Here is a 21729-nt window from a genome sequence, read left to right as displayed (position 1 = left end):
AGAAGTAGCTTAGGAATCCACTTAGTTTTTTATTTTTTCTTTTGGAGCCTTTGCGGCCTTTTGGATTGTCCTTTCTTTCAAATCATATGTTTCTTTTGAGCATGTCGTTTTGAGGGGACATGCTGATCCTTTGATTTTTGTGGATTCTTGACTTTGTGCATTTTAGATTTGGCGCCCAAATTGCTTCCAATAGCAATGGGATGGGTGCATGAGGATGAAGGGTTGATGGAATTTATGGATGGTGGGATGATGGAATGAAAGTGTTGGGAGGGATTCAAGGATGTGTGTCTTTGTTGATCTTGCTTAGGGATTATTTGAGGTGGTGGGGTGGTGGATGGAGGGATGTAAGGACCCAAAATGGATGGAAGGAATGGAGGATTTAGCTTTGGAACATAGGGTCCTAAGATGGATGCGGAAGATGAGGGATGGTGGTATTTTTATTTATATGAAAGGATTTTGGATTTTGGAGGAAGAGGAGATGTACCAACACCTTGAGTGTTTCTTTTCCCGATAAGATACTTATTTTGGAAACAAGATGCGAGCCTATTTTGAGGGGGATGGGATGTGGAAGGGGGATTAGGATCTTTAGATGGATTGGGATCATGAAATGGAGATGAAGGGATAGTTTGATCTTGACTAGTGAGGGTATCATGAGATGGAGTGGGATGTGTGTTTGGATAATGAGATGGAAGAGGATCATGTGATGGTGGGAGAGGATTGAATGTAGAGATCATGTGATCATGAGAGGAGGTGGAGGGGATGGGATTATTAGATGGAGTGGAGGGAGATACATCATGAGATGGAGAGGATTCTATGCTAGCATTCTTTGGAACAAGCCCTTTGTGTGTTTGGGGTTGTGGGGATTGTGCGATGGAGGAGGATACAAAAGTTTTGATGTGAGTAGATGGAGTTGGAGGTGATTGAGGTGGATGGATGACTTGAAGAGATTTGGCAACTTTGTTTCGAGGTGAGGATTTTGTCTCCTTTACTAGAATGTCTTGGATAAGATCACGAATGATGGTCTTAGAGGATGTGGATAATACAAATTTTGGAGGATTAGGATTAGATGGAGGATTGGGATTAGATGGAGGATAAGGATTGGGGAATTAGGGTTAAGACTTGGAGGACTATGGAGTAAAGGATTTGGATGGGGAGTAGAGGTAATGAAGGTGTTGTAAAAGGATGGGGATTGGGATGTGGATGGGAGGGTAGATGGAGGTATACATATTGGATTAGAGGGGTATGAGGATGATGGATAGTATGGAGGTATAGATGGGGAATAAGATGGATTTCCCTTGTCAAAGGTAGAGGAAGGATAAGAGATATGATATAGATCGGGATTGGATATAGTGTGTTGAGATGAAATTGATGGGGATATGATAGATAGATGGGAGGTTATGGGATTGACTTGGTAGGCAGGTTGAGGTGGTTCGTGAACTTCCATGAGCATCTTCTCATACCAACCTTTGAAATTCTGGGTAGCCATGTTGAGAATGAGGGATTAGGTTGGAATTGGATGTATATGTTTTGGAGGAGAAATATGATGAAGATGATGTTAAATGAAGATGAGGATTATGACCTGGCTTCGAATGATGATGGATTGGATTTGATTGGATTAGATTGGTTGATGGCTTGATTGAGGATTGATGAAGATTGCACCATAGTCCTTAGATTAATATTTTGGGTGGGGGATTGATGATAAAGACCACAAACCTAGGTGATGACCAAGGTAGGGTAAAATTTAGACCTTATGAAGATTGATCAAATCTCCCTTTACTAAGGATAGACTTGTGACCCTAACCAAAGAGGAGATAAAAGGATAGTGGTCTGGATCGACCATAAAAGGATTAGGCAAATATGCTTGGGGGAGATGATTTCCTAAGCACACAAGCCAAGATGATTGATTTGATTTTAAAATAAAGGTCTAAATAAAAATCACACAAGGTATTGACCTTGGATTAGGGCTGATGATTGATTGGGGGATGTTTGGATTAAAGGATTGGATGATTGATTAATGAGCGATTGGATTACCATATTAGAAAGATGGATTGATTAGTTGATTGGAATTTTGGAGATTTGATTAGATTAGAAGGAGAATAATTATGGAAGAATGGATAGATAATAGGAAGAAGAAAGGGGAAGGCTATCCAAAGTCGAATGAATGATTTGGATAAAAATGTTGGTTGAGGAAGGATGATTGTTTGGATGGATGAAAGTGGATTGGGGATTAGAGAATTGCTTGGATAGATAGAAATGAATTAGGGATTTGATGATGACAAGATGGTATTTTGAGGGAGGATTTGATTGGTTCGAGGAAGGATGGTCTTGGCAAGAGATATCAACTAATGAATACACGTTGGCCACACAACACGCTATCCTAGGAAGTTGGCTGAGTAGGAAAACCTTTGCTTGCTGACTCAAGTACACACCCAATAGCTAATCAGAATATGGCCACTGAGTCTCACGCAATGGATTCTCAACGTCGTATTAGCCGACTCCAAACGCTAATGGGAGAATGATATGGCAAGTCTCTTGGGGGAGTTACTATCTCCCTTGCACAAAGATTATCCACCTTTCGGAGGTGAACCGGGTAGTTCCTATTCTTAGGGTTCTTAGTAAGGATTTTCGTTTGAAGACTATCCTTTGTAGTCGTGCAAGCACGATTGAAGCCTATAACCTTACAAAGTACCAAGCACAATGGTAGTCACATAAATGTGATTAGACCTCAAGGGCCCTACAAAGTGCTCAATATGAGTATAACCTCAAATAGTTTCATCCTCCGATATTTTCATCCCAAGAGGCCTGTTTATTATAGTGAGTTGGAATGCTTGGGTTTTAGCCGTACTCACTTGGGTCATTCCCCTCTCACCAATGCATGTGCTAGTGTGTCAGGAAAATCAGGAGGGCAGACCCGCTAAGGGTAAATAGCATGCAAGCAAACAATAAAAGTTTCAAGGGTTTGGATTTCTGATTGTCTATGTAGACAAGAGCATACTCTCCTACCTTTATGCTTTCCTCAAACACATAAAACAAATAGTTATTTTACCTAATTATATTTAAGTGCCTAAAAAAAATTAAAAAGACTTAATGTTTGCTTGTATCTCCTTAGGCAACCTACAAAAACAACAAATTAGTAGTCTCAAAATATGTCTTGGACCGCTCGAATAGGACCTACAAAACTCAAAAATATGATCAATAGACAAAATTTTGCAGGAACAACACTCGCGTTGTTCCGCAAACAACCACGCTGAAGCGCTTGCGTAGGCGCTGAAACACCTGCATACGCGCTACAGTGAAGTCTGAAAACAAAAAATACATAAAATAAGAAAAAATTCAAAAAACTCGGATTATACCAAGAGTAGTCGAGTTGCTATACTATCGATCGCACCGAAGTGCGTGCGCTCGCGTCAAAAAACAAAAAAGGTTAGTGGTTAGCAATAAATTTGAAAATTCAAATTTTTGAAAATGAGCAGGATGGTTTCAATACGCTCGCGCTAAAGCGACGTTTCTAAAATAAAAAGTCTAGATTAAAAGGATTAACTATTTTTTTAAAAATCTTTTTTCCTTTTTATGTATGTTTTTAGTGACTGATTAAAAAATAGAAAGCATAATGAATAAGAATAAGGACACGAAAGTGAATGAAAGAATGCTGGAGTCGAATGCCCTATTCCAGAATTGCTTGCGTTGATTAGTAGACCTGCAAAAAGGTGGGTTAGGAAAATTTAAATTTAAATCGCACGCGCTGAAGCGTGTGCACACGTGCCAAAGACTCTTTCTCCTGGGTTGAACCCATATCGCTCGCACCAAATTGCAGTTGCCCGTGCTATTCTGACACCTGCTACTAAAAAATCACAAAAACTTGAAGAAAATCATTAAACTAGGGACGTGGGTCCCATCGGGCGTGCCAAAATGAACCAAGGGAAATCTGGGATGAAGATAAATGGTTAGTTTGAATGGAAATATGAATGAAATATTCAAACAAACTTAAGAAATACCATTATAAATTTACCAATCTTCACTTGTTCCTCGGATTGAGCTTGATGAAGTGAAGGCGCCTCTTTGATGCTCCACTTGATTTTCTCTTTGCTTGTTGTAGATGTGGATTGCTCTCAAATGTTCAACAAGATAGATGGGCTAAGGATTTGGATTTGGATGAAAGATAGATGGATATGGATGATAAGGATTTGATAGAGGACTATGAGAAAATGATAGAAATGTGATAGAAGGAGATGAGAGGAAAAATTAGCAGCCTGATGATAGAAGGATGGAAGACCCCTTTGAGAAGGAAAGATGCTCCAATTTATAGATTGGAGAAGGCCATAGGGCCAAAATTAATTTGCTTATGAAGGGCTAAGATTGATTCAAGATAGTGGACATGGATCAAAGATGCATTGGAGAAATAAAAAGGAATATAAAATTCCTTAGAAAAAGGGGGGAAAAGAAATTTGAATTTAAAAGTGAGGATGCATAGGGGATTCAAAGAAATTTGAATTTCTTTGAGAGGTTCAAGATTGATGTGACATGAGTGGGATAATTTTAAAATTGGAGAATAATGATAAGTGAGATTATGAGAGATTCTAGAGGAATTAATTAGGCTAAGTGGGGATTAGGAAAAGTGATTTGTAGGAATCACATGATTAGGTTGCTTAATTAAAATTAATTAACTGAGTAGGTTTAGAGGAAATAATTATTGAGGCGACTTTTAGAAGAATAGGGAAATAATTAATTTATATGATAAATCAATTATTGGACAATAGTGAGGATTAATTAAATTAGATTTAATTAACACTGAGAAGAACACAGATAGCACAATTAAATCAATTAATTATGTATTAATTTTAGGTGTCTACACCACTAATTAATTTATTATGGCTATCACTTGTAAATCAAGGAAAACCCTCAATGTGGTTCTTGGTAGTCTAGACTCTATGCATCCTTACAAGGAACCTCTTAGTAGCCTATTGCTCATGACCCCAGTCCGCACATGAGAGCCCACTCTCCCTAACCATGGACCAAAACCTTAGGGTAAAACATAATCAATAACAACTCAATGAGGCTCAAATCCACAAGCTTATACATACAACCATGCTAACAACCACAAAGACTGTGCAAATATGAACCAAGACACAAAAGCATAATGCCAAATGCAACATAAACCAAGAGCCTCGTCCATAAATAATACAAAGCTAGACATAAACCATAATTCAATATAATCTTCTACAACAAGGCATTTCCCATCTCGCTAGAGCTAACCCAAATAACCCTCTACAACAAGGTATATGCCATCTTGTTGGAGCTGCATACATGAATCAAAATAACAATCGCAAGGCAATCACCTCTTGCAAGTACATAAAAACACCAACAAATGCTCATTAACTCAATATCGATCACAACAGCAACTATGGACAACTCAAAACCCTCAAGGTACAACCTCTAGTACAAAATCAATTTAGAATAATCAACTCAAAATGACTGAATGACCAAAACACAGGAGACAACTTAAACTAGCACTTTTGCATATTTTTACAGCGTATTTTTAAAGAGTTTTAGTGCATATGCCGATAGATCCAGCGCTTATAATAACCAATGTAGCTCTGATATCACTGTAATGTACCCGATGACAAATACCTGATGGAAAACACTCGACAACAAACACCTGATGATAAATACCTGATGGCAAATACCCAATGGAAAATACCCAATGGCAAATACCTGATGGCAAATATCCGATGACAAATACCCGATGGCAAACATCCGATAGCAAATACTTGACGACAAACACTCGATGACAAATACTCGATGGCAAACACTTGATGTCAAATACTCGATGGCAAACACCCGATGACAAATACTCGATGACAAATACCCGATGACAAACACCTGACAACAAATACCTGATGAAAAACACTCAACGACAAATAACTGATGACAAATACCCGGCGAAAAATACTCGACGACAAATAGTAATCCATAATCAAACAAGATGACACCAAGACTACTAGAGCAAGTCTGTCGTACTAAAAAATGCATAGGTAATACATAGTAAAACCATACACGACTATAGTCTAGCAAATAGATTTCACATATATATTTTTATATATAAATTTCTCCCCTAAAATATACATTATAACTTATACTCAATATAATTATTCCTAGCATGTACTTGAAAACAATCTTTTGCAGGCACTGCGCAAACAATATTTTTCAGAAATGCAAGAAGTAGAAATACCACCAACCTAGAATATAGAAGTGATGACAAAGAAATTCAGAGAAACCAATTCCAAATCCAAAATCAAGCAAAACCCAAGCCAAATTCGAGCAAACAAAAATCTTCAAAGTATGTAGAATAATCTCCAAAAATGCCAACCCTCGACAAAACTAGAAAGCCATATAAGTAAAATTACATTCAAAACTATACAAAAATATCCACCAATCAAAATAATTGATAATATAATATTTCTTATCAACCACACCCAAATTCAAGGTAAGAAAATATTAAATAATATTATTTAACTTGCCCAGATCTCTCAACCAATAATAAAATAGAGTAGGTAGGATGAATAATAATTTAATAATCCAAATGGGTAAAAAGAAATTAAATAATAATAACAACCCAATAGTAAAAGAGGGTAGGTAGGTAGAATACTTAATAAATAAATAAAAAGGGTAAATAGTAAAAATAAACCAAATACCAATAAATTAAAAAAAAAATCATAAGCACAAATAAATATAAACACCCAATTAAATCCACAAAATAAATAAATAAATAATTAAATAATATTATCTCACAAACACAACTCAAAAAAACGCCAATCATAACAAGGGGTAAGTAAATAAATAATAACCAATAAATAGACAAGTGAACAAAAAATAAATAACAAACAAATAATAAAATGTATGGATGAATATAAATGCTGCAACCAATATAATTTAAACTCAATACTATTAATATCTCCCACATTCATATAAAATATAATAAATAAATAAATAATATTTCATGCATAACGATAAATACCAAATCTTATGATCCACAAAATATCATTAATAAATAATAACCCTCAATAATTAAATTACACGATAATATCTAAATATTAATGCCATCCATTAATTTTATTTAATATCTAATAAACTATATGAATCCATTAATTATTAATTAATAAATAATCACAACTTCCACAAGGCAACCCATCATAGGGTTTAACAACATACCACACGATACCTATAAGATGACTCAAGCCAAGACACTAAACTGACAAGACATCAACTTAAGCCTAGAGTGTGTAGAAGGAGCTCATGTCACCTTCGATCAACTTGCCATTTGGATAAAGACATGCTCAGACCTGTGAGACCAGGTGGAGTCGATGTTTATTACCTGCAAACTTGCATCCACCAATATCCAGGAGACAACATAAACATTGCATATATCATAAATAATCAAACAACTGAAGAGAATCACAACATCATATCATGCTTGCAATGAGTGATATGACATCGTCTCTATCACGAATACAGTAGTAAGAAAATCACAACAATCACATTATCATCTCATCCAATATAATCATGAAGTTGTGTTAGCATGAACATGATACCATCATCACCATAAGCAATATAAATCACACATGTATAATAAGTGCATATAGATCATCGAATATAAGTCCATCCATTGTAATAATCTAGATGTATCATCATCTTCATAAATCATAATATATCATCTATTAATATGAAACATCTAAGATAAATCATCATAGGAAATAAACATGAACTAATCTAAAAGTGTTTATCACATCCTTTCATAATGGAGGAGTCAGGGAGGGGCACTACATTTGGTATGTTGGACCCCCGATTGTTCTTCAAACATCAGACTTTGAGCTTCCTTTGTTGATTTTTCTTTAGTTTGCAAACAAGGTAAAGCAAAATCTCTAACCTATGAACCCCAATAAGAAATCTTATGTTATCCAATCTAGAGTTGATTTTTACCCTAACTTCGAAAGGTCGTATCTCCTAGCCTAATGATAAAAAAATAATCTTCCATACCTTGTTAGAAAGAGCTCACCGAGATCTAAAATCAATATCTTGAACCTTGCATACATCAGTGGTTTTAAGAGACTGGTGGATGTTCAGTCCCTAAATTCCATCCCAAAGACCTCCGAAAATGTAGTTTTCTGAGACATAGAAAATACCTAGAAAATTAAACTCTAATAATCGATATCTCCCTATTGAAGGATCTTTATTGGGATGACCCAAGGGATTCTCGGGTGCCCTTATGAACCCTTTTGATGCTCCCTTGTGATCGAGCTTGCTTTGGAAAAGATTAGTCTTCCCCTGATACCACCTTGCTTATACAACAACGAGGACCACTCTCTTATCTTAATCATGTTGGTATCATAACTTTGTGCGAAATTTTCATGCACAATCCCCTTGCAAATAAGATTATTTACTCTTTTATCTTCCATGAAGTGGTGTGTTAATCTAAGTATTTCAAAAAAATAATTTTGTTAGTCGATTTTGCCTTGATCCTTTAGACAAGGCATTCCAATACGTGTATGTGTGTGTGTGAATAATTCTTCTTTCATCTATCCCTCTATCTCAATCTCTCTCTACCATTATATCTCTCCATCTCTCTCTATATCACTCTCTCTCTCTCTCTCTCTCTCTCTCTCTCTCTCTCTCTCTCTCTCTCTCTCTCTCTAACTTCTTCTCTATCTTGATCTTCCCCCTCTTTCTATCCTTATCTCTACCCCTCTCTCCCTCTCACCATATTGCAAACATAACATGAGCTTGTTGATAATGAAACTTGATTATCTTCCTCATTCAAAGTTTTTTTTTTCAATTATGATTGGATTCTTGTGAGTGGATGCATAGTTAATTTGAAACTATCACTTGTCCACTAAGACCTTTTTAAAAAAAAAAAAACACTTTTTGAATGGATTGTTGATTAACCTCATGTACTACAAAAAATTATGTAAAAATTAGACTAATTTTAAATTTTCTAATTGACCTTCCACACCTCTTCGACATACTCATTGCACACCAAGGTGCAATTTTTAGTAATAATGTAATCAATTATTCATCTTCACCTAAAATAGTATAGTTTTCCAATAACAACTTTGTATTTACGTTATAAAAAATTGAATATACCTTTAAATGTAAATATAAAATATTAAACTCACAATTAATTATCATTATATAATTAAAACTATAATTTACGTACTTGTTAATGGGCTTGCTCGGGTTCATCTGGGATGTGGGAAGGAAAGAATGGTGGAATGGTCACAACCGTTAGAAGTATGGTACAAAATTAATTTTGATGGAGCATCAAAGGGCAATCCAGGGCCATAGGGTGCTGGTTGGGTGGTTCATGACTAGCAAGGCAATATCTTGGCTCTTGGAGCTTGTAAACTACCAAATGGCACAAACAATATCACTGAAGTTGAGGCAGCGATTCAGGCATTATGAGCGAGTGAGAAGATGAGGTTGTCCAAAATCCAGCTCAAAGGGGATTCACTAATTATTGTTAATGCCATCAAAAGTGGTAATATTAATGCTTAACATTTAAATATGTAATTATTGCCAAGCAAATTATTTTTAAATTTGAAGACTTCCAACTCATGCATGTGGTATGATTAGGGAACGAGGTAGTAGATGCCCTTTATAAATGGGCGATCTCATTTAATGATGAAGTGATAGGGGAATGTGTTGTAGAGGATTTTTGAGATCTTGCTCTCGATCCTGCTCTCGATCCTTGGGATTGGTTGTACGTCGCCGTTAAATGATGCAATCAATGCAAGCTAAGCTCGAGAGATGAGATGACATGGATTTAAAGGGAGAGAAAAAAACTTGAAGGCATATGAATTTGTTTTTCTTTGTGAAGGACGTGTGGCTAGTGAGAGCAGAATGGAAGTGACATTCACACTCTATACATCAAAGCAATAGTTAGCCTTTTTAGGGAAGATTTATGAGAAAAGACAAACAAATCTTCAAATATGATGAGAAGCCCTTTATGTAGGCTATGGAAATGCTTTTGGGGGAGGTTTTTATGCAAACAGAGCATAGATATAGAATCAATGTTGACATAGTAGCTATGACAGTGGCATGAAGACTGGAGGTGGGTCAAAAGGAGGATATCAAATGGTATTGGGTTTGATATTAGAGATGAGGAGAAAAACATTTGAGAAGGAGAGAGTCTACCTGCTAATGCCTTTCATTAGGTGGCAAATTGGGGAAAATAGAGATAAGAGGCGGGCTGAGGTGACGGTCAGGTGGAAATTGTTGATGCAATTTCTTCCTTCTAAAGAAGTGGAGAAGACCAACACAAAGAACGTCGAGAAGCGAGCGTATGGAGGGGAAGACTAGGACGATGTGGTGATGACGATGACGATGACGATAGATGGAGAATTTGCACTTGAAGACTAGTGGGTAAATGGTCTGATGGGGGGCTCCTATGAATGATATTTCAAAGTTTTATGTAAAGGAATTTTTTGGTGTCTTTTTTTGTAAAAATTGCATGGAATAGTTTAGTATGGATAGGTGATTATAGTGTTTTGGGGTTTGAAGGAAGATGTCATACTTATTGTGTATATGTTTTGGCTCGTAGGTGTAAATCTATATAGATGACAAAGGGATAGTAGTAAGAATAGATGCACTAGATTTTGATACATTACCAATTGGTTTACCGAAATTGACAACTTTTTGTAATTTCTATGCTTTATTTCAATAAAAAATCATTATTATCCAAAAAAAAAATATAATTTACAAATTATGAAATATAAACTATAATTTAAAAATATTTCAAAAATTACATTTCAAATTTTATTTTAAAATAATATAAATTAATATTTCTTACATATTCCATACCAATGTTATTATCGTCTAATAATATAAATTATCTATATATATATATCTTGAAAATACCTTTTTTGAATAACGTATTTGTCTTGAATTCTTTATGAACCTGCTTAAAATTCGTAACCAAGATTTTTCACATTTATTATTCAACTAAAATTTTGAATATTTGGTAGTGGCTCCCTTAAATGTGGAGGACCTGCTGTAACACGTTTATCCATAAAAAAGGAGATATGTATACTCCACACAAATCGAGCCAGATGAGGATTCAAAGCTCACACCGTAATTTAATTTAATGGTATAGTAGATTCCAGGTGGCCTAATAGGACACCACTGCTAAAGATTCCTCAGTGTGGTGTGAAGGGGGTGTTCGGTGATTGTGGGATTAGGTAGTTGATTGTGGATGACTCGGTAACAGCCAAGCTTTCATTAAAAGTATATAAAATAAACGTCTCTTTGGAATAGTACAAAGGTTCTTGACTTTTTATTTCCTCTTTTCGTTATTCTATTCTTCTGCTCAAATTCGACTATTAAGCTGGGTCTCGTCTTTGTCCTCTGCAATTGTAGTTCATTCAATTACACATATTTTCTTCGATCGCCATGGCGGAGGCTTCTTACAAGTATATTATTTTGGGTGGAGGCGTAGCAGCTGTAAGTTCAAGAATCTGAGCTCATGCATTTACTTTTGTATGATGCATTTGGTTGATCTGATTTATTGTTTTGTACCCATCGATCTATCCTTCCAAGGGGAAAATGGCTTTTTTTAAGAAATGGAATTAACAAAGGCCATGTCTGGTTTTAGGTTTGCAATAGGATTGATTTTCATCCTGGTAGTTGATGACATCGATCGATAAATTTTGATTTGAATTTTCCTCTTGCAAAACATGGAGCAGATATGAGGTCAATGTTGAAACTTAGACCTGCCTCTGAGATGACCTGGTTGATTACAGATGCCCAACAACATATTTCTTCAAACTCTAGGAAATAAATGAAAAAGAATTAACGGGTTTTGGGATTTCATAGAACACATTATCACATACTAACAGGGTCCGATCGATTGGTGGGCGTTTGAATTAGCTCTATTGTAATATTAAAGGTCTGTAATATGGGATAGGTATAGTTCGAACCGCGATGACATTCTAATCGATAAATCTGAAAGTGATAATGTTCTCCAGACCACGAAGCCTAGATACAAACCCGAGTTTGCCTGTTTTAGTGTTATGGGTTTGTTAAGCGAGGCAAAAATAAGCTGGATGTGTTGCAAATTAAAGTGGCATTCATTACTTCTTACTTGTTACTAAGGGGTTTTAAACAAATACCAAACGAGGTTCTTCAACTAGATACCCTCTTTCCCGTTTATTTGTTGATACATGATCTGTGGAATTGTGCCGAGTCTTACTAATTTGTAAAGACAGTGAGAATGGGGGAATGGATAGAGGATTCATAGGGCCTATTATTTTCCTGTCAAGTTTGTGACGACTTTTGTATTGGATGCGAAGCTTTTCGTATATAGCCCCAAATTTTTTGGAGTAATTAGTACTTAATACTTTTTAGTTAAGGATGCTGTGAAAATCTGTAGACTTGTTTGATAGCTTGATGATCATGATAGGTACCCAATTAGATTCATGGACATTTACAACTAATTGTTGCTAAACATTAATAAGGATTATTGGTAGGTTCAGTTTGGATCCGCCTATTAGTTCTAGGCAAGATTGTAATTATTAGTTCCCGACTAGTATAATGGGCAGTATCAATTATCATGGCAGGCGAACGATAAGCCGACAGGAGATTTTGGATTAACTATTGCCAAAACATAATGAACAGTGCAAATTTTTAGACTTTCTCATTGAAAAATGATCATAGAGGGTGACTTATGGGCTTATGTGGTTCTCTAGACAGATTTTGAGACTAGATAGAGAACATTGGTGAGTTGGGTTTGATTTTATTGTAGTCCTTTGGAAGGATGCTAACCTTCGGGATCTAAACAGGCCTTGCAAACAAGGAAACATGAGTATAGTACGGTCTAGATCAACATAAAAGATGCAAAAAAAGTATGCTTGATCAATTTGACAAAAAATGTGGATTGATACAATCTGACTGAAGTGGTATTATTTGAAAAGGGAAGGTGAAAAGGTCTGGTAATGCGATATGATTTCAATGCAATACTTTGTTAGGCCTGAAGATTTTCCAATTCTATGACAAGCATGCGTATTTCAGTTGGCAAGAGAAAATTCTTATTCTAGCTAGATGAAAGTTTATTATACCTACATAGCCAGCAGAAAAAAGAGAAGAAAATAGATGCAGTGATCTTGCTTGAAGATGGATTTAGTATCTGAACAATTTTATTTAACAAGCTACACCTGCCTGATATTCTTTCTTGGTAGGTTTGTTGCAGAGCTCATTTTATGTATTGAAAAAAAATTGGTGCATTAAATTTTTCCGGTGACTGTGCTCACTGTGGTCAGTGTAGTACTATGAAAGAAGAAGAGGATTAGGGATATGCCATTTTAAGGTGCAGAGCTTCATAATTGTAGTGCATCACAGAGTATGATGCAGGTTCATTTGAGTATGAAATTTATGCTTCCAGCATATAACATTTTGTGGTAAGGAAGAAACTAGAGTGAAAATATAAACAAGTTCTATGAACTTAAAGCTGGTCATTAAATCTGTGGAGATTAAATTGCATGATAATTTTATGGTTATTGACAGTTTCATTTATGTGTAATGCAATACCAGTTAGATAGCACTGGTGATTAATAGGGCAATTCATTAACAGCCTTTTTTTGTTCCCCATGCCCATGCATAATTTGAATAATCAAGGAATTAACGACTTTTCTGGACTGATTTGCAGGGTTATGCCGCAAGAGAATTTGTCAAGCTGGGGCTTAAATCCGGGGAGCTTGCCATCATATCAAAAGAAGCTGTATGTTCTGCTTTCTTATTCTGAAAGTTGCTGATGGATTATGGTTGTTTTTCTTGTAAGAATACGTTTGTATTAGATAAAAATGTTTTAGTTTCACATTCTGCCGAGCAAACAATAAAAACAGGATTTTACTGTTTAGCATGAGTTGAAACTTAAATGTATCTTATGATGGTGATTATCAAATATCGGTTTAATTTATCCTTGATTTCGTTGACATCTACTTTTTACTTTAAAATGTTTGTTTTTAATTTTGAAATATTTTTACATTTTTTAAAGTTGTATAACCATTGTATAGTTATATACTTCTTTATAAAATCACACAGACTAGCACACACAGATCCGCACACATGCACACATGCACACACACACCAAGTGTCTATCTCCCATTTTTTTCATCGAACAATAGTATACTGGCACCCATTCTTGTTTCCCATACCAAAACCAGTCCTTGTCCTTTGGTGATTTCTATACCCTTATCTTACAGTGTGTATTGGGTTATGAGTAGTCAGCTTGTGGCTATCTTAATTCTTAAATAAGTTATATAATCATTATTATAATCATAGGTGGTTAGGTTGTCCTAATGGTTATAGGTAAGTATTTAAGTTGGCGTGGGTGGCAGCCAAGGCATAATTAGGTATATATGGGAGCTAGTGGATAGTAATAATCATCATGTCGAGTATTGTATTCTTATTGAAGATTATTGGAGTTATCCCCCTCAAAGTGGATTCGGAGGTTGCCCATTCAAAGTGGCATATTATTATCAGTTATTTTTAGTATATATGTCATTGGATTCTTCTATTGTGCAATTTGTTTCATTACAAGTAAACACCTCTTGACTCTTGACCCCAAGCAAGGATATTTGAGTCCCCCAAAGAACTTTAAGGTCTCTGAGCTAAAGTAGAAGTTAGAGCATTCTGATCTTCAATAGACCTGTTGACATGTTTTTTGTGACAGCGTCGAACACAAAATAAAGTTACCAATAGTCACCTTACTCTCTCTTGATCAAAATTAGTCCGTATGCTAAGATTGCACAAAAACTTCAAACGGCTAACTCCAAGGTTTCTTCAGTGTGTGGATGTGACTCAGTTGATTGATGGGTTTGCTGTTAACCCAAGGGGCCTTACGTATTCAATTGAAGAGGGTAACAAACTCATGCAAGTTCAAGGATTTCTATGTGAATGATTTGCAATGAAAGCCCTATTTTTGGATTTTGGATTTTCAAAATATGTTGAAACTAAATGAGAATAGGGTAGAGAGAACTATGCTGAGTCTAATCTAATCCTAAGAACAAGAGACGGGATCACTCATGCAAAATCAAACCACGCTTCGCTTCGCCAATAGAGCACAACTACGCGAAGGCAGTGCAATCTTCAAAGGGTGTGTGGAGGTTTTTCAGATCACCAATGTAGACCATCAAATTGAACAATCTCCACTGATAATCGAAGTTAAGCATACACACATAACAAAGGGCTCAGGCTAACTTTGCACAGCATGCAACAATTAGCTGCACACCAAAAGTATGGGCTCGGACTTTGCAACAAGTAATCCTATGAGATCTAGTTCTTCTAACAACATGAAAGCAAATCTAATCTATGAAGAGAGCAAGACCACACAGATTGCTAAAATAGAACAAGAACACACCATCAAAATCGAACAATATATTAAGTTGGCTACTTAAACAATCTCGATGCAACAATCTCAGACAATAATCTCTCCTCCCTTACAAATGAGGGGGGTCACCCCTTTATATAGGCCTCAGGCCATGCAAACCCTAATTAGGGTTTCACCCTAGAAGATTCCCCACTCAAGATGCAACAAGGTGGGAATCAGCAATAAATACCCCATAAAGCCCATATACAATTATTCCAAGAGCCCAAAAATGGCGTCCATTAGTGCATTAAATGCACCCCATTACATTGAACATGCTCGAAATACAATAAACACTAATAAACACTAATAAATGCCCATCATTCCTCATGCGACGACGACATGAGCGAAGAATCTGTCATAGAATCATTAATAAGGTGGCTGCATGCAAGACGATTCATCATGCATTGACTGGACCACCACTTGGTCAAAAATATTCCAGCAGTAAATACTCCACCACTATTCAACTAAAAGATTCTCGTCCAAGAATGGACGACCATTATCCCATTCATTTATGTTGTATGCAATGAATTTGTTGACGACTGCTTCCAGCTGTCCGATTGAGACACTTGGCACATTTTCAATATCGAATTCCATCAAGGCAATTTCTTCCTCGCTCTTGGAAAAGAAGCTTTCCCAATCTATCATGATTTCTTGTGTCTTCTTCATTATACTGCAAAATGAAGAAACATTTGCAAAATGTTCCTTTGGGAATGAACCTATGAAGAAGAACTCGTGCAACTGAGATTTCTGGGAGTTCACTGTTATTCCACTATCATTGAGTTTCCTTGCAAACGATGCCTCAAATCATCAACCCCTCTGATCGAATTCTTCAAAGTTAAGGACTTGTTGTGACCATTTCACACATCGCCCCATTAAAATGGGGACCCCCTCTTTTTGCTCGGTTTTGCCTGTTTCTCTCTCTGCTTTTAGGGTTTTGGGTTAGTGAGTTAGTTGTCTGGACTGGGGTTAAGCCTTAGGGTTTCCGTTTTGATGTTTTCAAGCCGGTGTCTAGTCCAAATTTTGAAGATTGTTGAGCTTCCTCTCGTAGGATGCAATTTTGAAATAAGGTGAATCTGTCAGGGGGTCAAATGAGTTTGTCTAGGTTCAGTCAGATTTTTGAATGCAAGTCCAAATTTTGCCTAAGTGTTAATGATGGAATTGTGAATTTTGTCCGGGTGATTTTTGGCTAATTTTTGAGAATTTTGATAATTGAGCCCGAGCATTGGAAATGGCCTAATTTTGCCTTGTGAAGTGACTGAAGTCTTAAAACCTTGATATTTTGGCCTATAGAGGCAAAATCGCTCCTGTCCTTCAGTCAAGGACTAGGGCGAAATTAGTATTTTATGCATCTTGGTCATTGACTTGTTTCATTTTTCTTGTGCAGGGTCGCTAGGAGATGCAATAATTGAAGATTTAGAAGATTTTTGAGACTCAAAATGACAAATTTTTAAAGTTTAAAGTCAAATCACTCCTGTCCTTGAGTCAGGGACCAGGGCGAAATGACTTACTTAAACCATTTTTGACCTCATTTTGATCAAATTGAAGCGTCAAGGACGCAATGGAAGGTGAAATCAACATGATGGAACGCCAGGATTTAGCCGTTTGCAATGAAAAGTTGAGATTTTGACCTCAAGGACACAAATCGCTCTTGTCCCTCACTGAAGGACTGGAGCTTGTTTCTTAAAATTCAACTGTCCTTGCAGGACTAAGGCGATTTTTGGATTGGAAGAGGTAAAGGAGGACATCTTTTGTCCATTGAATATAATTTGAAGAAATTTGCAAACAAGGAAACATGCTATGAAGACAAATCGCTCCTGTCCCTCACTGAAGGACCGGAGCTTGAAATCCAAAATTGCCTTGTCCTTGAAAGATTTGAACGATTTCGCGATTTGAGAAGAACAAGGGAGGTACATTTTACTCGTTGAATATAATTTGATTGTACCTCGAAGGAGAAAATTGGCCCTAGAAGCAAAATCGCTCCTGTCCCTCTGCCAGGGACTAGGGCGAATTTTAATGATAGCTCCCGTCCCTCTCTCAGGGACCAGAGCGATTCCTCCACAAGACAAGTTTTTGGCGAAGTGAAATGAGTTTTTAAGTTTGAGGCAAGTAAAAGGAGGCATAACGAATCTATTGGAGATCATTTGAAGATTGCAAGATACCAAATGAAGCCCATATTTGCCTAGGCGCTCCTGTCCCTCTCCAAGGGACCAGAGCGATTTCTTCTTAAGACAAATTTCCCACCAAGTTGAAGCGAGTTTCATGTCAAAAATGAGTGAAGGGGAGCATAATAAATCCGTTGAAGACAAATTTGAAAGTTGGTAAAGCGCAAATGAGCTTATAAGTGCAAATTCGCTCTTGTCCCTCTGTCAAGGACCAGGGCGAAATATAGAATATCAAGTCTTTTCCTTCAAGATTGGGCGGATCCAAGCCAAGACGCAGGATGGAGATGATGTTTGGAACACTCCGAAGAAAAACAAAGTTACAAAGACTATGAGAATTTGATGGAAATAGCTAACTCGCTCCTGTCCCTCTCCCAGGGACCAGAGCGAAATGTCTAAGTATGCTTAATTTTGAGGTGCCACTTCCATTTCAAATGTTCAAAAAGGAGTAAGGAACACCATTTTATACTTTGAAGGCAATTGCAAGTTGATACGAACAAGGATTAGCCCAATGAACAAAAGTTCGCTCCTGTCCTTCAGTCAAGGACCAGGGCGATATTCATAAAATCAATCCTTTTCTTCCTAGACTGCGCCAAGGCAAAGTTACACAAGGTCGAATATGTCCTTGGAAGGATGATGGACAAGGAACCAAATGTCAAAAAGTGATGAACTTGAGCAAGGATGCAAAATCGCTCCTGTCCTTCAGTCAAGGACCAGGGCGATATTCATAAAATTAGTCATTTCCTTCAAAAGCTTCATCAAGCCTAGGCCACACAAGGTTGAAAATGTCATTAGAAAGGTGATGAATGAGGAGTTAATGTTAAAAGTTGACAATTTTAAGCTAAAATACAAAGTTCGCTCCTGTCCCTCACCAAGGGACCAGAGCGAAAATGGTCTAGGAGGCATTCGTTTCAAAACATTGAATCAATCAAGCTCAAGGTTCCTATTTAAAATGCCAGTTTCAACGTAGAGGAAGTGGTTTTGAACGTGAAAATCAAGATTAAAAAGCTAAGGCGCTCCTGTCCCTCTCCCAGGGACCAGAGCGATATGGTTTGTATCCCTTACATCTCTCATGTGTTTGGCACCAATAAATTTTGAAATACATTAAATGCTTAATTTCGATAAACCTTGAAATATTTAATTAAAATTGGCATTTAATGGGTGCGCACAAGGTATTTGATTAATTAATTTTGCCTTTTAAAATCAAAATAATTAATTATAAAGGCATTTTAATTAATCAATTAATTAAATAAATAAAATGGGAGCACTTGGGTTTTATTTTCTATATTTTACAAAGTCGGCCTCTATTTTTATTTGAAATTTATTTATTATTTGCCTATTTTCAAAAGTCGGCCTATGGGGGATTGAAGAGGTAAGCGCTTATATAAAGGGGGTATGATATCTCATTTCAAATCATCATTTAATCGTTCATTTGCATGCGATTTGGAGAAGACAAGGAGAAAGTGCGAAATCTCATCAAGGAAGGGTGCGAATTTGGTTAGAGTTGGAGCGAATACTCTATCATCACGTTGGAGACCCCAAAGGTGGTGAAATTAACTAAGAAAGGCGCCTTTGCTAGAGGAGGACCACATTGAAGACTTCAAACTTCGTTTTTGCCTAGGCGAATTTCCTTATTTTGCATCTTTTTAGAGTTAGCTCTCAAGTGAGGTATGGCGAAGTCTTCTTTTGTCTAAATTTTGAATTTTGATCGTCATAGTCTTAATCTAAATTTTGAATTTTGAAATTTTGAATTTCCAGTAGCTCAATCGTATTTAGGAAATGATAACTCAAGGACTTATCATGAAGTTTCCTAAATTCAATCTTTAATCTAATTTATGTTTATACATTGCAAAATCTATTTCTTATTATGAAATGTTGTGTAGGTGTTACAATGGCGACCCCAAAGGCGGGAGCATCCACCAGTCGTCCAGCTCTCATGAAGGAAGATCAAAAGAACAAAGAATTGGAGACCAAGATCGTGTCTAAGTGGAGCAACATTGGAGATACTAACTTGGGGAACTTCAGTACGAAGAAGTTTCGAGAGGTCCCTTACATTGGCAAGCCGTCACTTGTCGCCAGGAGGATAATTGAAAGTGGCATCATTAAGGCGGCCGGCTTCCCTCCAGCAATCCAGTGCCATGAGTTGATGATCGAGTGTGCTCGCCATTATGATCCACAGTCCAGATCGATAGTGTCCAAGGAGGGAGACACTTTTGCTTATCTTTCAGAGGAAGCTATCAGTGAAGCTCTTCACTTGCCAGAACATAAAGATATGATTTATAAAAGCTTAGAAGGAGCCAGGTCCATGTATGAAGATGATCCAGACACTTGCTTGAGCATCATCAACAAGAATTGGTTACTCAAGAGTCGTCCTCGCCTGAGCAAGATTCCGAACACACCACATAGGATCGACTTCCAGGAGGAGTACAGAGATTTGATAACATTACTCAACCGAGTTACAGGGGCTCCTCAAGCCTTCTATTTTGAGAAGTGGATGTTCTACTTCATCCAAGTGATAGTTCAAGGAAAAGGATCAATTCATTGGGCTAGAATGATTAGCCATTGCTTGGACGTACAGTTAAGGAGATTGAAGGCTACCAAGTCTTTCCACATGAGTTCATACATCATATATGCCTTGATCAGGAGCTTTGAGTATGCAGGACTACCTCACAGAGGAGTGATTGGAAGAGGACCTGGCGAGGTCAGAGTTTGTGATTCCTATGTTCACTTGCATCATCCGCCAGGAAGTAACTACAAGTTAGTCAATGATACATTCACGATGAACATCACCGGGACATTGCAAGGCGGTATTCACAATCGGCTATCTCAGGATGCACAAGAGCTTGTAAAGAGGTACGGTGCATGGTTTATCCAATTCCAGAAGTTTACATATATTAGAGTTCATGGATGTCCTTCACCTCCCTACATGTTGCCAAGATATCCGACAGACAGAATAGTGTTACTTGAGGTAACAAGACAGTTGGCAGCTTATGTGAAAGCATTCAGACACAGACATGGAAATGGAGTTCCTGTGCCTATCATATTAGGGAATTCAGTTGAGGTATGTTTTAATGCTCTAGCCATGGATGATGCAGAGAAAGAGTTAGCTTTATATTCATTTTCATTCTTTGCCTTGAGAGAGAGCTTTGATCCATATGGGTATATAGAGGAGACAGTCGGAAGAAAATATAAGCATGAGTTTCAGATAGAGGACTTTGTGATGAATCTCTTGGATGACCTTGAAGTGAAAAGAAAGATGCATTCTAGATTGCCTTTAGACTTCATCAGGAAATGCAAGATTTACAGAGTGGCCGACCAAGCTCAGGACAGTGGTAGACATCTCCAATCATCTTATGACCGAGAAAGCAAAGCAGTGAGGCTAGATTGGAATGAACCTGAAATTTTGGATCTAGATGCCTTGATGGCTCCAGTTTTGTCTTGTACTCGCAGATGGGTTGATGTGCAACATCAAAAGTTGAGAGAGCAAGGCATATCTATGACTTTCACTTTGGAAGAAAGACCAGTTGAAGGAGGAGCAAGTGTAAGTGAGGGTAATCCTAATCCCAGAAATGCAAGCGAAGGCAACCTTCGAAGCGTAAGTGAGGGCAATCCCCATCCAAGAGGCTCGAAGAGGAAAGAGAGACCTGAGAAAAGAGAATCTTCCAAGAAGAAGCAAGAGGCCAACCGAGATCGTTCATTCGGCACATCTTCTCGACCTGAGAAGAGGACACTTGAGATAGAGGAGTCTATGGAATCAATGGTACAGAACGATAAAGAAGGACAGGCACCTCGAAGGTCACCAAGTGGGTCTCTCCAAGCTAATGAGCTACATGAAGATAAGGAAGATAATGAAGTAACATCTCCTCTCAGAGAAGAAGAAACATTGCCTAAGGAGATACAGGTTAAAGAAACAAGATCTGCCATTCCAGATTGGTTAAAAGAAAGATTAACAAGGGTGATTGTGATTGAGGACGAAGATAATGTGATTGATTTAGAGAACCTTGTTGGAAATTCTCAAGAAATGACAGAGAAGAGGAAGGCTACTAAGATGTCCAAGATGATCAGAGATGAGACAGGATCCAGGAAATTGCAGATAGCTACACCGGCAGTAGACAAGTATGAAGGTGAGATCCTCGCAGAAGAATATGATGTAGA

General features: G+C 37.1%; 1 protein-coding gene across 3 annotated transcripts in view; it reads left to right on the top strand.

Moving 5' to 3' along the window:
* Window positions 1–11111: 11111 nt before the first annotated feature.
* LOC131061997 (monodehydroascorbate reductase) overlaps window positions 11112–21729 on the top strand; it is a 74747-nt gene continuing 64129 nt past the window's right edge. The window contains exons 1-3 of one of the 3 annotated variants that reach the window (XM_059221449.1): window positions 11112–11277; window positions 11410–11493; window positions 13694–13765. In XM_059221449.1, coding sequence (XP_059077432.1) covers window positions 11443–11493; window positions 13694–13765 — 123 coding nt within the window. In that variant the 5' untranslated portion in view covers window positions 11112–11277; window positions 11410–11442. Of the gene's footprint in view, window positions 11315–11409; window positions 11494–13693; window positions 13766–21729 lie in introns of all 3 variants that reach the window. The other 2 variants (XM_057995846.2, XM_057995839.2) reach the window with 2 other exon arrangements.

This window comes from Cryptomeria japonica, chromosome 5 (genome assembly GCF_030272615.1).
Source record: "Cryptomeria japonica chromosome 5, Sugi_1.0, whole genome shotgun sequence".
NCBI classification, from domain to species: Eukaryota; Viridiplantae; Streptophyta; class Pinopsida; order Cupressales; family Cupressaceae; genus Cryptomeria; species Cryptomeria japonica.
Note: the sequence above shows the minus strand (reverse complement) of the source record. Positions and strands in the feature narration are given on the sequence as shown.